The sequence below is a fragment of the Pollachius pollachius genome (assembly GCF_949987615.1).
Source record: "Pollachius pollachius genome assembly, chromosome: 14".
Taxonomy (NCBI): domain Eukaryota; kingdom Metazoa; phylum Chordata; class Actinopteri; order Gadiformes; family Gadidae; genus Pollachius; species Pollachius pollachius.
Genome location: NC_136947.1, coordinates 1598300 through 1616257, shown reverse-complemented (window position 1 = coordinate 1616257; position 17958 = coordinate 1598300). Strand labels below are relative to the sequence as shown.

The following is a 17958-nucleotide window of genomic DNA, read 5'->3' as shown; positions in this document are numbered from 1 at the left end:
ACCTATTACAGAATCCAGGGATGTCTAAGAACACAGAACTCTGCCCAGTAAGCTGTTTGTCCATGAAGCGTCATGTATTGACCTTTCCACTTCCTTGTACTTCAAGAACTATAGAAATATTGAGGTCTAGAACATTTAAAGTCTAAAACATTCCTTGTCCGATTATGAACCAATGGAGTTGGCTGGAAGTCCAATGACACCAGAAGGCCATAGGACATGCAAGAGAAGGCTACATGATCAGAGGAAGTCTGCCATCAATGGTCATTGACCGTTTACAAACATTGCATATTTTCTGCTGGTAAATGTGATGTTATGCCAAAGGTTAGCAAACATTAAAATGTGAATGGTTGACTATCATTTCAACCTGCCAGCTGTGAGACCCAGGTTTGATTCCCAACTGAAGCATGTATATAGCAAGCCATTTGCTTTCAACTGAATGCATGTTAAAACACAGGACAAATGAAGGCAAATAACAAAAATATACACTCTTTATTGTGGAGAACTTAAAATAGCACTACTACATACCTCTATGTACCTGCCACCTCTTCACAGTACAAATTTTACCACCAAGCTACTATTTGTGGAAAGAATATGCTTTTGATTAGAGTAAAACGTCACTGTAGGGTGGCGCAATTCTTGATCAAATGAGAACCACAATTTCAATCAACGTTTTCAATCAAAACGTTGATTGCAGTAATTTACTCCATACAGAAGGAACTGCAGCAAAAAATATCAAACTTGGACACAGCAAGAGAACACTCCTGTTTTTAGCTTAAATGCAACAGCATCATGAATCTGACACTGAACCTACAATCAACTTCAGTCTCTTGAATTCTCTTACTTAAACAACCTTTAAACAAATTTCTCTTTGTCTGGTTTTGTGCGTAAGATAAGAGGGGTGGGTATGTTTTATAAAATGTGAACAACACTCATAACAAGTCTGTCAACATTTTGTGGCTTCAGTAAGGTATGGAGCCATGTTGCAATGTCCCCCCTGAACTGAACACTTCAACTATAGCCTTAAAGAGATGAGCTTATGATCCGCCCGTTCCCCATAATAGCTTTTGATACAATTATAAGTATTTATTCCAACACACCTTGCGGTGCCTGCAGATGACAATAAAATGTCGTTTGCAAAGGGAGTTTTACTCTTTGTGAAGGGGAGCCAAAACAGAGTGGAGGTAAAACCTTGTTAAGTCCACCCAAATGGTATTAAGCCTGCGCCTGACAAGAGAGGTAGATGTTGATGAAGGAATTTGCCTTTTTTTAAGGCTAGTCAAGGCAAGGCAACTTTATTTATATGGCACCTTTCATAAACAAGGCAGACAACAAGAAAGTGCTTCACATATAAACATTGTCTTACAATAAAATGAAATAATAGATAAGTAAAATAAAACATGTGCAAAAAATGACTAAAAAAGAGTTGGGGCAAGTCTTAAATCCTCAGGGAGTTTATTCCAGCTATTTGTTGCATAGTAACTAAACAGATTGGTCTCAGAAGATCTTAGTGGTCTAGAAGGCTTATGGAGTGGAAGCATATCATCTAAATATTTTGGCCCTAAACCATGTAGGGATTTATAGGTTAGCAGCATGATTTTAAAATTCTCAATTCTCTGACCTATAGGAAGCCAATGTAACGATTGAAGAAACATTTTTGGGAGACCTGTAAGGAGACCATTGCAGTAATCAAGCTTACGAGTGATAAAGGCATGTACAAGTTTTTGTAAGTCTTCGGTGGACATGAGCTCTCTAAGTCTTTTACATTTTTAAGGTGATAATATGCAGATTTTGTAACTGATTTGATGTGACCGTTGAAATGTAAATCTGAATCCATGATTACCCCTAGATTTCTGGTTTTGATTGAGGTTTTCAGGAACAGAGAGTGAAGGTGTTGGGTTACTTTAAGCCTTTCAGTTTTAGCACCAAATTCAATTATCTCGTTTTTGTCCTCATTTAGTTGATATATTTCTGCACATCCAGTCTTTGACTTGCTCAATGCAATGGCACAGCACATCTTTGGGCCGATAGTCATTTGGTGATAGCGATACATTTATCCGCGTCATCACCATAGCAATGATGGTCAATACAAGTAAAACGTGATGAACCGGATCATAAGCATTGTGCTAGATGCATGAATGCCACTTTGGTAATAACTCAGAAGGACATTGTGGTTTGAACAGCAAGCCTCTCCCATGTGTTGAAAATACTTTTTGATGATATACGTCATGATCCTTTGTTTATGATTTTTTTTCCAATGCATCAAGTGATCATTAATGGAAATTCCATTATTCCCATTTCCATGTCCCCTCAATTAACATTAGATACGGCTCAATGTTCTGATGGATCCCAGACAGGACACCATGATTATAGTTATTTAAAGTCTTATTGTAAAATGAAGAAAGAAATAGCTAATTTCTCCTGACAGAAATGAACCAAATGTTGTCACCTGCCAGCTTTAGTTTATTTCATGGGATTTCTTCCTTTATAAAGCACTGGCCTTGCCCTTTGCCTTCCTTGCCTTCCCTATATATAGGACCCTTACCTCAAGCATCACTGATGATGCTAGCATTGCCAGCATGCAAGCGGATGTTGCATTCCAATTGGTGAGCAATTACTGGAGGCAATTACTTCTCAGTCTATTCTGAGAACTTAAATGTTTCAGTTCTGAGAAAGATGTATTAAACATTATTACATTATACAATAAATCAATTTTGTTTCCATTTTACGGATAAGTCCATGGTTAGGCCTACATAACAATTCTTACTTTAATCATTCTTAAAAATAATAATGTTTCACTTCAAAAATGTTCTTATTTATGGACTAATTCTTATTAAGTTAAGATAATATTAATAATAGTTAAGGCCTACATAACAATTCTTACTTTAATCATTCTTAAAAATAATAATGTTTCACTTCAAAAATGTTCTTATTTATGGACTAATTCTTATTAAGTTAAGATAATGTTAATAATAGTTAGGGTTAAAATAAATTGATGGTTGATGATACTACACTTATCCTTTGCTAGTTGCATTTTAATTACATGAAAATGTAATGAGTGTTTTATTGCCAGTCACCATCATACCGAGAAAATATGGTGCAAATCGGTGCCCAATTTAGAGAGATATCCTTTCAATGGACGCACAGACACATGGACAGTCAGGCAGACTGAAAGACAGAAAGATGGGGAGACAACAGTAGCTCGAGTTAGTAAGCTAGTAGTTAGTAAGCTAGTAACTGTTATTGTCCCTGTTTGGAATTATTTTCCACAAAACTGGACATCACAAACAGACACCAACAATGCATTTTACACACATCCTTACACAACAATAACAGAGAGAAACACTATATCAAAGGATAACTAACAATACACCTTACACACATCAACACATAATAATACCAGGAGCTGTTAGATTGACAACACAATGAGTGTAGACTGAACGGAATGCACCCTGATCCTGGGATGCTGCATTCTGGTTTGTTGAGCCATTTCAGGAAAGGGTGAAGTTTCCTCTTCTGAGAAATGACGTACCAGTTCTGAGGTATGTATTGATAATCTACCCCGCACATCACTTCATTGTTACTCAATTTTGAAGATGAAATAACAATAATATTTTTTTTATTGTTATTTTACAATACAAACTTATAAAAGCATATGACCAGATCATGACTTTACATCAAATCATTTGTAAGTTTTAGGTCTAACATAGCAACATACAGTAATGATCTTTGGGAGTTTGTCTTTTTATATTTTATCCCCTTCATTCATACTCCTGAAATAACAATAATAGTCGCAACAATACATTTATGGTTGATTATAGTACATGCTAATAAAGAGCATACATACAACACAATTTAACAAAAAAAAAAAAGATTTAAATGATGGCATAAATGATTGTGAAATGGCAAAATTACATACATTTTAAGGTTCCAGTCTGGTGGCATCCTTAACAGATGAGTAACAATGCAGTGGGAGGTGCATCAGGCCATCATGATTATTGAACTGTGAAACTCTAAGTGTGTATATAGCTTGCTATCTTGACACAGACACAATCAGAAGGCACTATCCTCTGCACACCAGCTCTCAAAAGGAAAACCTTAGCAATCAACTCCAGGTTAGTCCATGAAAAGCTCTACTGACCTCAACAAACTCTTTCTAGATATGTATCTTTGATTTTACCTTGACTTTACCTATTAAGATATTACTATTATACTTTTATTATTAGATATTGTTAGATTGTATGTTCGAGGCGAATAAGCACATACTGCATATTGAAACGTGTTGATTGTTGACAGAAGGAAATGTTATCATGGCTTTTCATTTTTTTCTGTCCTGTTCATCTTAACAGGACTACGATGGCTCAGAATAATCTGTTCTTGCTGGTTTCCATGGTAATCATGTGCCTGGCACCTGGCATCCATGGGACTTCACACCTGATGTTTGCCGACAATTCTGGGGTAAGGTGAAGTGAGGACGCAGGTAGTTATATACAGTACTATACACAGTAAACTGTATAGAGACCACAGTGACACCAGATCACCGACGTTGAAATAATACGACTAGATATAATAGGATCTACTTACATGTTCCGTCTCCCTTGGCCAAAATGTCAATAGTCGTTACATATTTCGCTTGTCTTAGTTTGTTAAGGCACCTTTTCACTTAGAAATGTATTAATTCATCATTAGAGCAGGCTTAATGTCATTTTCCAGTTTTTGATTAATGAATATCGGTCTAATTTTAAATTCTCTCTCTCTCTATATATATATATTAACATAATATGACAATAATATTTTTATACATATATATATATATATATATATATATATATATAATATTTTTTTAGATAATATTTTTATGCATATATATATATATATGCATAAAAATATTATTGTTATATTATTTGGGATATTTTTTATATATATATATATATATATATATATATATATATATGCATAAAAATGTTATTGTTATATTATTTGGGATATATATATATATATATATATATATATATATATATATATATATATATGCATAAAAATGTTATTGTTATATTATTTGGGATATTTTTTTGGTGATTCGATTTGAATTCTTCTTATACCCTAACACAAAGGCCTCACCTTAGTACTTACACCGGTGCTCCTCACAACACTATAATTTTTGTTCTGCCCCTTTTATGTAGCAGGGCACCAGAGAATGGACTCAATTCTACAACGTCTACCTGTTGAAAAAACAAACAAACCACGCTAATGAATGCAACTCGTTGTCTCCAATACTCGGGCCGTGAAGTTCCGTGGAGGAAGTGTTATTAACAACCAAAACAATGTGTCAAGCAGCAGGTGAACATCACGCGGGCCGGTTGCGGTGTGACTAGGGTCTGCGTGGATCAAGAGATGAACTGCAACCAGTCGATGGAAGGCAGCTGTCTCTTTGCCTCCCTAGAGGTGACCTCCATGACGGCGCCCAACGGCAGTGTCCTGAACATCACGATGCAGGGCACAGCAGAGGCAAACGGGTTCATCGCTATTGGACTCAGGCCGCTAATGGTAGGGCCTTTATATAACAGTTTTTGTTTTTGTCATAGGGGTGACATTTCCAGTTATACAAGTCAAACAATTGTTGTTGTTGTCGCACGCAAATAAACGCACGCACACACACACGCGCGCGCGCACAGACACACAAAGGAACGAGTAGGCTACAAGGAAATGAAACGGATGCCAAAAGCAGACAAAAAATGATTTGAAGACAAAGGCCGGCTTTCAGTATCGCTTGGTAAGCAACACTGAAAGACGTCCTTTGTCTCCACTGTGAAATGATTGATTTGAAACCTACCAACAGTCAGTGACGCTCCAATGCTTTAGTAACTTCTGCTTCAAAAAAGTTTAACTATGGTTATAATGTCCCCCCTTCTCACGCTTTAGGGAACCACCTTGATCTTTGTCTGTGGCCGGTTGAATGAAACAGTATTCCAGTTCTTCACCAGAGATCTGAACGGCACCATGCAGGAACCATCAGAGACGGTGAGACCTGGCCGTTCACATGTATCACTATCTTTTTGCTTGGTTTTACTGCGCTCACTAAAGCTGTGTATGCTGTTTTATCACTGGATACTTTTCCCCGGTGTCAAGTTGATCAAGCATCTGATGCTCAGCGCACTTAAACGAAGGGCAATTGTTTAATAATAGGGACTTGACTCCCATACAGCGAGTGAAGCAAATCCTGGGCAACATTACGGGCGATTTGCTCCAGTGTCAGTTCACCGTCCCGAACGTCAACGCCACCCAGGCGAGATCAGCTGACAACACCTTTGCTGTCCTACTCGCAAGAGGAGGGCTAACAGCCAGTAAGTAGGCTTGCAACTGACCACACAGTCTCCTATCGTTTTGACAGGGACATTAACCTGCTTCTTTTTGCAGATGGGCAGGTAGGACCCTTTAGTCCCTCGAGGACGACAGACCCTCTCAACTTGGCAGATCCACCAAGCACCGTTCCTGCGACCACCACAGCGGCTCCGACCACAGCGGCTCCGACCACAGCGGCTCCGACCACAGTGGCTACCACCAGCTCTGGTCCCTCCTTCTTCATATCATCAGGTGAGACACAAAGAAAACGAAAGATGGGAAGTCCAGGAAGTTTAACATGTATTTCCTGAGATAAGAGTTTGAAAATGGCTGAATAAAGAGTAAGATTGGCTTAATAAGAGTATCAACGCGTCTCCCCCCCCCCCCCCCCCCAACAGCTTCGCTGCTCCTATGGAGCGTCATGGCCTTGCCGGCGCTGCTGAGAATGTGACTTCTGAGTACGTGACGACGAGGGGAACACCATGAAGTCGTGTGTGGCTCTCAATATAGTCACACACATCGTCTGCGTCCATCGGACAGGATTCAGATCGCAGCAGTAATGTTTTAAGCTAATTAACAGCCGACAAGCAACGGTGGTTGGTTTTTGATTTTTTTTGTCTTTTTAAATTATTCAGTTTTTCCTCCTACGGTGGTAATTATATTTAACCCCATGAGAACCGGGTCTTGTGCTTCACGGGTCACCTCTGGCTCATCCCTCACTCGCATAATAAGCGCTCTCCATTCCATGACTGTGACAATGAAAACAATCGCAAACAAATGATGCTCTTCCTGCAAGACCTCAATGCTGACTAACCTGAAGTTACACTATGAAATAAACATTTAACCGCTGGATTTGAGTTTATTTGAAATGGCAAGCTATTAGCTAGTGTCTCCTCTTGTTCCCAATGTCAACTAAAGGTACAGACCAACAGTTACTAGAATGAGGCAAGGTTCCGACTTGAAAACATCAAGTTAAAAGGAATTTATAATTTGTTTAAAAACGGTGCTCCGATATTTCTAATATTTTAGAGCCAAATGTGCCGAGAGAATAGTGACGTCTGAGCCAAATTTAGGTTTAACACCGATCCCAGAACATTTCTGACAAACAAATATATTGGATCACGTTTACTACTTGTGAAAGACATTGCAGTTTCTTTCAACCAAAAGATGAACCATTAGTGTTTTCTTAAATGCACACCTATGGCCTCAGCATTCATTTCCATACACACAAATAAGTCAACGAAAGAAAACTCAAATTTTAATATTTATTTTATTAGAGTTCAACTAAGACTGAGTAGTATAAAAAACAGTGACATGAATACACAGAACACACAAAGACAAGTTTACTTAGGATCCAAACAACGAAAATAACAAAAACATGTTCAAAATGCTCCATTCCCTCAAGTCGAGTTGCATTCATGTCCTGAAATACAATCCGATGAACTGGGGTGTCATGAGGACCGTCCCGTTTGCACTGAGAGGGAGACAACACAATGCCACAGTACAAACACACACACCTAAGAAACCTATGGCTAGCTTACTCCTGTTATTAGGTAGACACTGGACAACAGTCAATCAAAAACAGTAAAAGTAGCAACGAATCAAAACCAAGGCGTGTCTGGGAGAACGGCACAACACTGCAGTGTGAACGTGGAGGTGGGTGGGTGGGTGTGTCTATGTGGAGTGGGGGGGGGGGGGGGGGGGGGGGGGGGGGGGGTTACACCATGCATTATTCTATGCATTTTTGTAGCCGTAATTAAAACTGTCCCAAGTTTCTTTCCGCTCGCGTACCACGCCGCTGTCGCGTCTTAGGAGTCGTCTTCGCCGTTGGCGCTGTCGTCATCGTCGACGTGCTCCCCTTCCTCTTCCTCGTCCTCGTCCTCTTCCTCTTCACGCCCTTGGCTCTTCACCTGGAGGGGAGAGCTCGTTAAAGGAATCGGGGTTGTGATGGACATACAGAAGGGCCTTCTTGATACAACTACGGTTCTAAGAAACACAATGAAAAGTATAATTCGAGGGAGAACGACAACGGCGTTGTTCATCAGATTTGATTCCTTGAGACGGTTGAACCTGTGCTTGCACTCTGCTCTCTCATCATCATCGTCATCATCCAGTCGACCTCACCTCCTCCTCCTCTTCCTCCAGCAGATCGGCCTCGTCGTCGTCGTCGTCGTCCGAGTCGTTCGTGTCCTGGTGCTCCCGATCCCGCTTGAGGCTCTCCTGCTTCTTGGTGCTGGGGTGCGGGGGCGAAGCCACCTCCCCGGGCTCCGCCATGGCACTCTTGGAATCTGCTCAATGAGAGCAAACGACCGGGTGACCGGGTGAGATGTAACCATGAACATCAATTTCATAAAAAAAAATTAAAAAAAGACATTTCTCGACAAAACGTATCAAAGTAGAGAGGAGGAGGCCGGCAATGGTTTTCAATGAAGGCCACAGATCTGATAAGGGGGACAGCAACTATAGTGGTTTCATTGAATTAATCTTTACATTTCCTCAAGGCTTGACAGGGCTATTGTATGTGACACTGGCGTTTTTCGGCGTTATGTTCAAACTTGTTTTTCCAGTCAAGAGTGCACCTCAGGCCTTCAAGTTTAGAAGAAGAACCTGGCTGATGTACTGATGGTGTGAAAGATTTAAGAGGGCTATCAGGTAACATCTGTGAAAAGTTGGAACGCTATCACCACAACATTGAATGAACAATGGCTTGGTAATTCTGCTAAGTCTATCAGTCAGTCAATCAATGAGTCAACATAGCAAAAGGTGCCATGGCGATGAAAAAGTATTTGATGGACTAGATTGAATTGACCTTTTGATTTAACATCAAGACATCAACATGACACAAACAAAGTGATACACTAGCATCCGCCAGCAGGGGTCAGCAGAGCCCCGCATGGCCGTTCTGAACAGGGTTACCTGACTTCTTGCTGTGGTCCCTCTCCATGCGCTCCAAGCTCTCCAGCAGGTAGTCCACCTTGTGTTTGATTTGGCTCAACTCCCGCTTGATCGTTTGGAGCTCGTCCATTTTCACTGGGAGGGGACGAAAAAAAAGCCTGTTATCAGGATGATACGATAAAACAACATTTACATCCCCACGACAAGTCATAGCAGTAATAACGCAAGATGACAAAAGGGGATTTTTCTTTGAATACGGATCAATCACTTTTTTTTTTATCAATAAAACATCCGATCTACAGCCAGTACCTATCCTCCATCAACATGGGGTTTGTCTCCACGTTCAAGACCGAAGGAATAGCCCCACACTTCTGGATCTCCCAACGAGTTAAACCACTGATTAGGATTAGGTTTCAAGTCAACAATTTTATTTGTATGGGTCAGATGCTGGCTCTTGTTTGTCCTGCATGCTTTATGTATTTTATGGCTTGAACTACTGAATATTTTGTTTTTGCTTTTGAGGGAGCCTATTGTTAGATCTGGCCAAGGACTGCAGATGGAAACTAGCCTTGTGGCTGAGGCCCCGTCCACACGGAGCCGATTCTTTGGTGAAACCGCACAAGTCTTGTGAAACCCTGTCCGAGGGTGGTTTCAAATCTATCCGGACCTACGCGGTTTTGTGTTAAGATTCGTGTGGACGCCTGAAAACGCAAACGATGACATGTCATCAGCCCCCCACCAGCTGGGTGACGCCAGAGTTTTTTGTAGTCTTTTTGTAGCTTTAAATAAAGCCCCTTGATAACTTTAATTACTAACTGTACATTAAAAAGTATTTCCGCTCAATTTAAAAGGATGAATCTCCTCGTGACCGAACGTTTGCATACAGCGCGCAGGCTGGATGCGCGCAGGCTGGATGCGCGCAGGCTGGATGCGCGCAGGCTGGATGCGCTCCACTTTTCTCTGTGGAGAACCAGCGCCTTGAATATATACTACAGCGTTTCTACGGCTCGATGCGGTTTCGCAACGGCTCCGTCTTTACGGAGATATCCCTGAACCGCATAAAACGAAACCGGATCGTTTTGGCCCGTTTCGGCTCCGTGCGGACGGGGGCCTGAATCTGGCACGGTTCCATAAATGCTTCTTAGTCTGCCCTGGGCCAGGCGGGCGTACCGAGGCTGTTGGGTGCCGCGGGCGCCGCAGGGCTCGGGCCCTGGCTGGCCCGCGTGGACGACGGCCTCTGGCCGCTCTTGGACGAGGAGAAGCCCGTCTTGGTGCGTCGGCTGCCCCCCCCGCTGCTGACGCTGACCCGGGGCCGCTTGGACGGGATGACGGCCCGCGAGAGGGGGGGCGGGGGGGGAGGGGGCACACGGGACGGGTACGAGTACACCCTGGGGGAGGGGGATCCCACACACACACACACACACACACACACACACAGAGATTAGAAAAGTCATCCACTAAGGGACTGAGCATTGGGCGTGGCCCCATTTCTGCAAAACGGTTTATAGTTCAAGGTAAATAATAATAATAAATAAAACATCCCATCCCTTATGGCACTGTGGAGCAAGAACAGAAAATAGCAATTCAAAATATATTCTTCAGTGATTATTCTGCTTACTTAACTGAGCTTTTGCAAGTCAGTTGGCATTTGACTTACTGCCCATTAAAGAATAACACGCCTCAATGCAGAGGCGGTAGTACTGTCGTCTCCAAACTAGAGTGGGCACTTCCTTTTACGAAGGAAGTGCATGCCAGAGCGCGAGGGAAGACGAGTGGTGTCGCGGCCCACCTGTCGTAATAGTCCCTCTGGAAGTCGTAGTCGAGGTCAAACGAAGAGCTGCTGCATGGAAGAAAAGGGAAGAAGGTTTGTTGTTTGTTGATATATTACCCATTTCTCACAGCATTTTCTTTGGTCTTTTTTCTTCTGCAATGCATGACCAATTACCCAGCTCCCATAGTTCCGTTACAGTTCAAAGGGCAGGCGGTGTCCAAAGACAGCTGAAACGTATTCCACCGGCATCGTGACGCGGACTGACCTGTACATGTCTCCCGCTGAGCGCTTGGTGGTCTTTGAACGGTGTGGCTTCGGCTCTCCGGCCAGGTTGATGTCTAAAACCCCCAAACAAAAAAAACAGTCACCCCATGTGCCACTAGAGAACCTCCTTCTTGAAAACAAACAAAAAATAAATCGACAGTGTACAAGCGTAGCAAGGCAGGTCATTAGGAACGCCACAAACAAAACAATCTGCATCAGCTTATCGGAAGACCACAAAGTGCGCCTAAAACTCACCACTCAGAGTTCACCTAGACTCTGCATAGACCCCCCTCCTACTTATTGTATGTTGTACGTCCTGGCACTTAATGTATGCACTTATTGGATGTCGTATTTAGTTATAGTACTTAGTTGTGTAGCATCTTATCCTAGCCAACTCTGTTGAATACAGGGAATGCGTTAACGATATATCGTTTCACTTTGTTATGACAAATGTACTTAGTGTAAGTCGCTTCGGATGAAAGTGTCTGATAAACGCCCTGAATGTAAGTGTACTGCGTGGCGTAGACTCACCCAGGACCTGTCCAACGATCATGCGTCCGTCCTCGCTGCCCACGGCGTTGCGGGCGTTCCTCTCGTTGGCGTACTGGACGAAGGCGAAGCCCTTGTGCACCGAGCAGCCCACGATCTTGCCGTACTTGGCGAAGATGGCCTCCACGTCGGCCTTGGTGACCAGCAGCGTGTTCAGGTTGCCGATGAAGACGCGGGAGTTGATGGAGCGTGGGTCGTTCTTGTTGGTGACGTTGCTGGCCATCAGTGCCGAGGTGGTGGGCGAGCGGCTGGAGACGCACGCAGGTACAGGAACAAAGACACAACAGGGGGGAGAGAGAGAGAGAGGGAGGGACAAGGGCCAGAGGATCCTGGTTTTAGTAACCAAACTACACAAACAGTGGTTGTTTTTATTTCAACATAACTACCGCCATTGTCCTTTGCCCATGAGCATGGCATTAGACTCCCCTCTGGCATGTTTAAGCTTGGATTGAGACGAGTGATTATGTAAGAATGCACTCATCTTCAATGGATGGATGAGGGCATCGTGACTCATGTTTGAAACAGCCATAACACAAGCATGTTTACAACAGAATTAAAGTGCGAGCAGGTTTGCATCGTTGAGCCCGGTGGATGTAGACTGGCGATGCCCAATGTGTTGAAGCATTTAAACCAGGCTTTGAAGTCATTGCATCAATTTGATGGGAGAACTATAGCGGCAGCATCGCGCATTTAAAAATCAGCCAGGTCTTTCATCCACCAAGGCTAGAACATGCACTAAAACCTTTTCTAAAGAATTCAATACCTTGTTTATTCTGTAAAAAGAGCACAAGTTAAAAACACAAATCCTGCCCCAGGATAGGGTATTAAATAGTTATGGTCAAACCTTTACAATAATAAAAAAAAAACCTTCTAAGCCCCATAGTTGAACATTAACGATTGTAGAATGTAAAAAGGAGATTGTCCCATTTATGATTTCATGTGATGCGTTGGGGATTATACATGACCCCTGAGGCCAAAAGCGTCCTGGAGGAAGGGGCTATCTGGGCTCCAGTATCGTCAAATACTCCGGCGGCACCGCTGCCCTGGCGCTGAATAAAACCCATGGCCATAAAGTATGTGCTGGTTGGTTAAACTGCTACAATACAGCCACCCTACGGCTTCTGTTGCTTACTAATTCTCCTAGGAGACAAACGGGTTCTGCCCAATAATAATAATAATAATAATATAAAATACTAGTCAAACAAACCCAAAAAACATTGAACAGTTCGACAGCCATTGAACACTGACAGCAGGGCTGTGGCATCACTCACTCCATAGCGTCCGTGTGGTGGTCCGCCGTCCTGTCTGTCTGTCCCGCTGTCAGGGGAGGGTCACAGTGCGTGCTGGGGCCCTCAGCAATAAACGGCCGCACCCTCGCAAGACTTGAGCTTCACCTGTCCGTTATACTGAGGCAACAAGAAGACACAGCTCCAGTCAGGCGATTACAGGGTTAACACGGTCCACCAAGGCTTACCTGAGACACGGGGATATGCACCTACAGGTCTCAGCAATGGGCTATGACAGAAGTCACCCATAGGGCTGAGTTGTAGCGGTATCTCATAATACGGTAACGTTTAAAGCGTGCATTTAGGTCACTTTTATATCTTCATTGACATATTTTCACATCTTTAGAAATGAATACAGTAAACATCCATCAGGTTGCTTGGAACATGCAATAATGACTAAGTTCGCATTATGTCTTGACCAGAACGCCTTTTGTAAGGATCTGCATCTATACACGCACATTTCTGAAGCAAAAAGCATATTAGTCGTTTTTTTTTACTAATCCAATGGTCCCTAATTTTTTGGTTGCATAAAACAAGTATTTGGAAGTTTAGCATAATGATTACATTAATTTAACATTTAAAAAAAGCTTTGTTTGGCCATGTACTACCAATGCTTTAACATTAAATAAATGTATTTGCCTTAGTTTGACGCATGTCTGGTACAATGGTGATAGACCAATCCATGGTTCCATAATTAAACGTCACTATTCATTAAGAGCTTGAGAAAACCAGACATTAACATTATCAAAACCATGACAGCAAGTGAAAGGTGTTAATCATGAAGTGTTACACAATATATTAGAACTAATATATCAAATATTTAGAACGAAAGATACCATAGTAAAACAATGCACTCCCAACAATGATGGAAGGGTTGCACAAATGTTCTGAATAATACTTTATTATCCGGATTCTTCCACGTTTTATAAGGTTTTTCAAATAGATTCATCCATATTAGACCTTTATTAGGTAAAATCAGTAAGAAAGCTGAGGACTTTTCTCCTGAGGTTAAATTAGCGGGTCACTTTTTTAACTTTATAATAATTACTTTAAATAATTAGAATTGTTTTACAATGTATTCATCTGAAAGGATCCCATTGAAACTAGTGTTCAATTGCTGTGAAGATGTAGAGTGGGTGGAGTTATATTTGCATGCGATTTATCAATATGAACAGGTAATTCAAATTTGAGGACTCAGGATATACTGAAAAAGACAATGAACCCCCATCCATTTCTTTATTTTAAATTCCTGCTCCATCTAAATTTTAAGTGTCTGCTTTACTTGCATATTCCATTATATAAAAAGGTCAACGCCACTAATACTTGCTAATTTTCAATATTCAAAGTTTTGGCACAACAGCAAAGATAAAACGCATGATACTTTTTCAGAATCGTACACCTTTAATTCATATTTTTGGGGGAATGTGCAACAATACGGGGGCCAATCCCGGCGCAATTCCCTTAGTCTAGCATCATCAACAGCATAGCAATTAATATCTGAAATGATCTTCACACACAAAGAGCTCACCTAATGAAATGACAGTGCTCAAAAAAGGTGCCATCGAAAAATATCCTATTTGCGCCATAAGATTATCCGCACAAGAGCTACATCCCCCGACAAACCAGGGGCCGTCTGAAGGCCCCGGCTCTGCCCCGGGGAGCTTGGCCAGGCCACCCACCATTTAGCGGCATACAAATAAACGTAGATTTATTTCATTGGAAAAACACGTCTCCGCAATACTGACAAAGCATGCATGCGCTGATCCTACGTTTAACAACGGGGGGGGGGGCGAGTAGTATCCGTTTAAAAAGAATCAACCCAGCCTCTACGAAGCGGGCGGCGGCTCCAAAATGCACCAAAAACAAAGGGCTCCAAAATCTTCTCAAAAGCTGTCATAAAATATAAACTTGAATGCTTGCAAAAGTAAAGAAAATGGCAACTGAGCAGCGTCCAAAATTTTAAAATGATCAAAACCAATGTTCATATTTTGTGCAGGATGAGCATGTCGGTGCATATAGCTATTAACCGCTAGCTGCGAGCTCGCTAACCAGCCCGCACATTGCGTTATTTCCATTTGTAAGACAAAAAGCATCGTTGAAAAAAAACAAAATCCAAAAACAAAGTAAAGGGAGGAAAAATGAAAAACGTCTGCAATCAAAATACTCACCAAGAGCTTTAAGAGTAAAATGCCTGCTTTCGGTAAAATCGTTTAAATTGTGCTAGGTCGTTCTTTTGTAACAAGAGCAGCGCGACCCTCGTACTGAGTGGGAGCTAGCTTTCTTCTAGCCACGGAGCTAAGGCAGCTGGCAATGGCGCAGTTTACATAGGGTGCTCGTTATCCACCTCCGAGCGGTCCAGATAAGCGGGGTTTCCCATCCACCAAATGCATCACACCCACATGGGATCAGTCGTTTTTTACCCCGTATACAAAACATGCACAGCATACCAGATTAGTGTGAGCAACACATTTAGCAGATTATTACCACTAATCCCTTTGTGGGTTTGAATTTACTATAAAGCATAAACTACTGAACTATTTGTTGTTATTGTGTTATTTTGTTTCGCTTTTTCGTTATATGAGATAATAGGCATGTTAACTTGAAAGGGTTATCGATTATCATTTACCATTCATACTCGTATAACAAGATATTGTTAATTATTTTTGCAGTGTACTGATACAACGTACAGTTTGTCCTGCACAGACAGCCAGCCCCGTGTAGGCAGTAGAGCGCCGCCTGTTGGCCTTACTCCGCCAAACCAGCAGAGGGCAGTAACGTACTGGTTTAAAAATGTATCAAACCTACACTAAATGCACGGATGCAAAGCCATTTGTCTGGACCCAAATTGCAGACAAAGCCAAAGATAAAGTTTTATCTTTGGGATTGTTTTTGCTGTCTTGTTTTATCTTTACCATTTATGACAATCAATCAACTAACTAACAACCGCACGTTGTAATTAGTAGTGCTACCCTTCTTATGTTCACATTAGTGGTAAGCGAAAGCTATAACGGCCATTATAACGTCATTGTTGGCTTCATTGTAATTTAATAATTTAATTACAATTGCTGCGGCGAACTGTATTATTTCCATTTTGTATTTCCAACAATTTGCCAATTTGAAGTAAGGTGCTGTGTGGTCCGAACGTGCAGCCTGCATGTCCTATGTGGGGGGGGGGGGGGGCTGGTAGACCTCTTGGGTATCCATCTCAAAATGTAGTGTGTAAACCTACAGTACAAGAGATCACGTGAGGCATAAAGTAGCCTAGCGGACCGTGAGAGAGTGGGCTGAGAGCACAGCAGCACAGTACCCAGTGCCAGCCATGAACCCAGTGCAATGCAACTCGCTTTTCGCGCCGCGAATCATACCTGTCCCAACAACTGTAAGTAGCCTGTGTGCAAACCTACTTATTTACGTTTTGTTTTTCGGTTAAGATGATGATTTTGTTGTGTCAATCGTTCGAATGACGGGTAGTACCGCATTAGGGGACAAGTCTAATCATTGGCTACCACGAGATCTAATTAATTAGGTATCTTATTCCTAATTAGGCTTCCCATTGATAAGTTCCTGAATGTGGATTAGACTATCGACTATCAAGATAACGTCTATGTGATGAACATATCGGATGGTCACATAAAGAGTGTTGAATTAGAGTGCCCATGCTTCTGCTAACAGCATGTTATTGTTTTATTGCTGTTTTCTTAATTAGTTGATTAATTGTTCGTTCTGCGTGCGCAGTGACGCTTTTCTTGCGCTATTGCGTGTCAAGGCGAAATGTCAATAAACATTTTCCGAAACAGAAAAAAAACTTTATCGGAAACCGAAAAAATGTAGAATTTCAAAAAGCATTTTCACACTCGCGATACCGTCCTTTCATTTTCTGCACTTTCAATTTGTTGTTGTGTAACAAGTTACACAACAACATGTTTTGATTGTGCAACGAGTTGTACAGAAGGGTAATCAATACACTATAGTGAACACCTCCAAGTAAAGTCGCGGAGATGATGCACCCCCCGTCCCCCGTCCCATCCCCTACGGGGTCATCTTTCCACTGCGTTTCTCCTCTCTCTCTGATTTATGTAATGGAGTTGGAATGAAAGAGCGATGCAGGGGGTGGAAATATGGACTTACTGAAAGTCCTGCAGATGGCGAGGCTTGTTTGAATCATTACTCTCGTCCTATCACTGACATGGAACCTATGCTGGGAAATCCCCCTAGGATGGATCTGGTCAGAGACTACCGTAATGTTCTCATTACTCAAATTTGTATCTGGGGGATGTGCGTGTGTGTTTGTGTGTGTGCGCGCGCGCGTGCGTGCGTGTGTGTTTGTGTGAAGGAGACAGTGCGAGAGAGAGAGAGTGTGTGTGTGTGTGTGTGTGTGTGTGTGTGTGTGCGTGTGTGTGTGTGTGTGTGAAGGAGACAGTGCGAGAGAGAGAGAGAGAGAAAGAAAGTGTGTGTGTGTGTGTTTGTGTTGATGCATGAAAGAGAGAGTGCATTCCCATTTGCCGTTGATTCTTTGTTGACATAGATGCTTCTAAGCTTTTGTCACGGAAATAACAGCTTAGTATTTAGTCCAGTCAGCCTCCCTAGAAAGGCACCACCTTCACATCCCATCCTTTTGTAATGGCAGCACCAGAAGAGGACCCTATTTTTCTTAAATCTCATCATTGAGCTTAAACGTTTTTTTTACTTTTTCCTCATGTAGCCTACATTTCATTTTGAAATGATTTATAGTTACCTAGGAAAAGAACATACTTGAATATTTCAGAAAAATATTTTCATTGGCCACGTTACTATTTTGCAACATCCAAAAGTGACACAACTGAATATTATGACTTATTCATAAGCCGCCAAATA

The 17958-nt window shown here is 41.9% G+C and overlaps 3 protein-coding genes across 5 annotated transcripts in view; 2 read left to right on the top strand and 1 right to left on the bottom strand.

Moving 5' to 3' along the window:
• The first annotated feature begins 3972 nt into the window (after positions 1-3972).
• On the top strand, positions 3973-7189 carry LOC307086026 (putative ferric-chelate reductase 1). 2 transcript variants are annotated; one of them, XM_079751052.1, is made up of 8 exons: positions 3973-4112; positions 4347-4455; positions 5335-5544; positions 5920-6018; positions 6203-6341; positions 6415-6519; positions 6550-6591; positions 6738-7189. In XM_079751052.1, exons 2-8 carry the CDS (start codon positions 4354-4356, stop codon positions 6788-6790), a joined length of 750 nt encoding a protein of 249 aa, XP_079607178.1. In that variant the 5' UTR covers positions 3973-4112; positions 4347-4353; the 3' UTR covers positions 6791-7189. The 2 variants fall into 2 exon arrangements, with proteins under 2 accessions (XP_079607178.1, XP_079607177.1); XM_079751051.1 differs by having other exon boundaries at positions 6415-6591.
• A 401-nt stretch (positions 7190-7590) lies between these two features.
• Positions 7591-15410, bottom strand: LOC307086022 (heterogeneous nuclear ribonucleoprotein C-like). 2 transcript variants are annotated; one of them, XM_079751035.1, is made up of 9 exons: positions 15273-15410; positions 13090-13224; positions 11801-12066; positions 11271-11343; positions 11024-11074; positions 10405-10622; positions 9256-9369; positions 8464-8627; positions 7591-8249 (listed from the first exon to the last, which is right to left on the bottom strand). In XM_079751035.1, exons 2-9 carry the CDS (start codon positions 13092-13094, stop codon positions 8148-8150), a joined length of 993 nt encoding a protein of 330 aa, XP_079607161.1. In that variant the 5' UTR covers positions 13095-13224; positions 15273-15410; the 3' UTR covers positions 7591-8147. The 2 variants fall into 2 exon arrangements, with proteins under 2 accessions (XP_079607161.1, XP_079607162.1); XM_079751036.1 differs by lacking the exon at positions 15273-15410 and adding an exon at positions 14633-15253.
• A 1018-nt stretch (positions 15411-16428) lies between these two features.
• Positions 16429-17958, top strand: part of glis1a (GLIS family zinc finger 1a) — a gene marked incomplete at its 3' end in the record, with an annotated part of 28636 nt that continues 27106 nt past the window's right edge. The window contains exon 1 of the mRNA XM_079750526.1: positions 16429-16483. The remainder of the gene's footprint in view (positions 16484-17958) is intronic.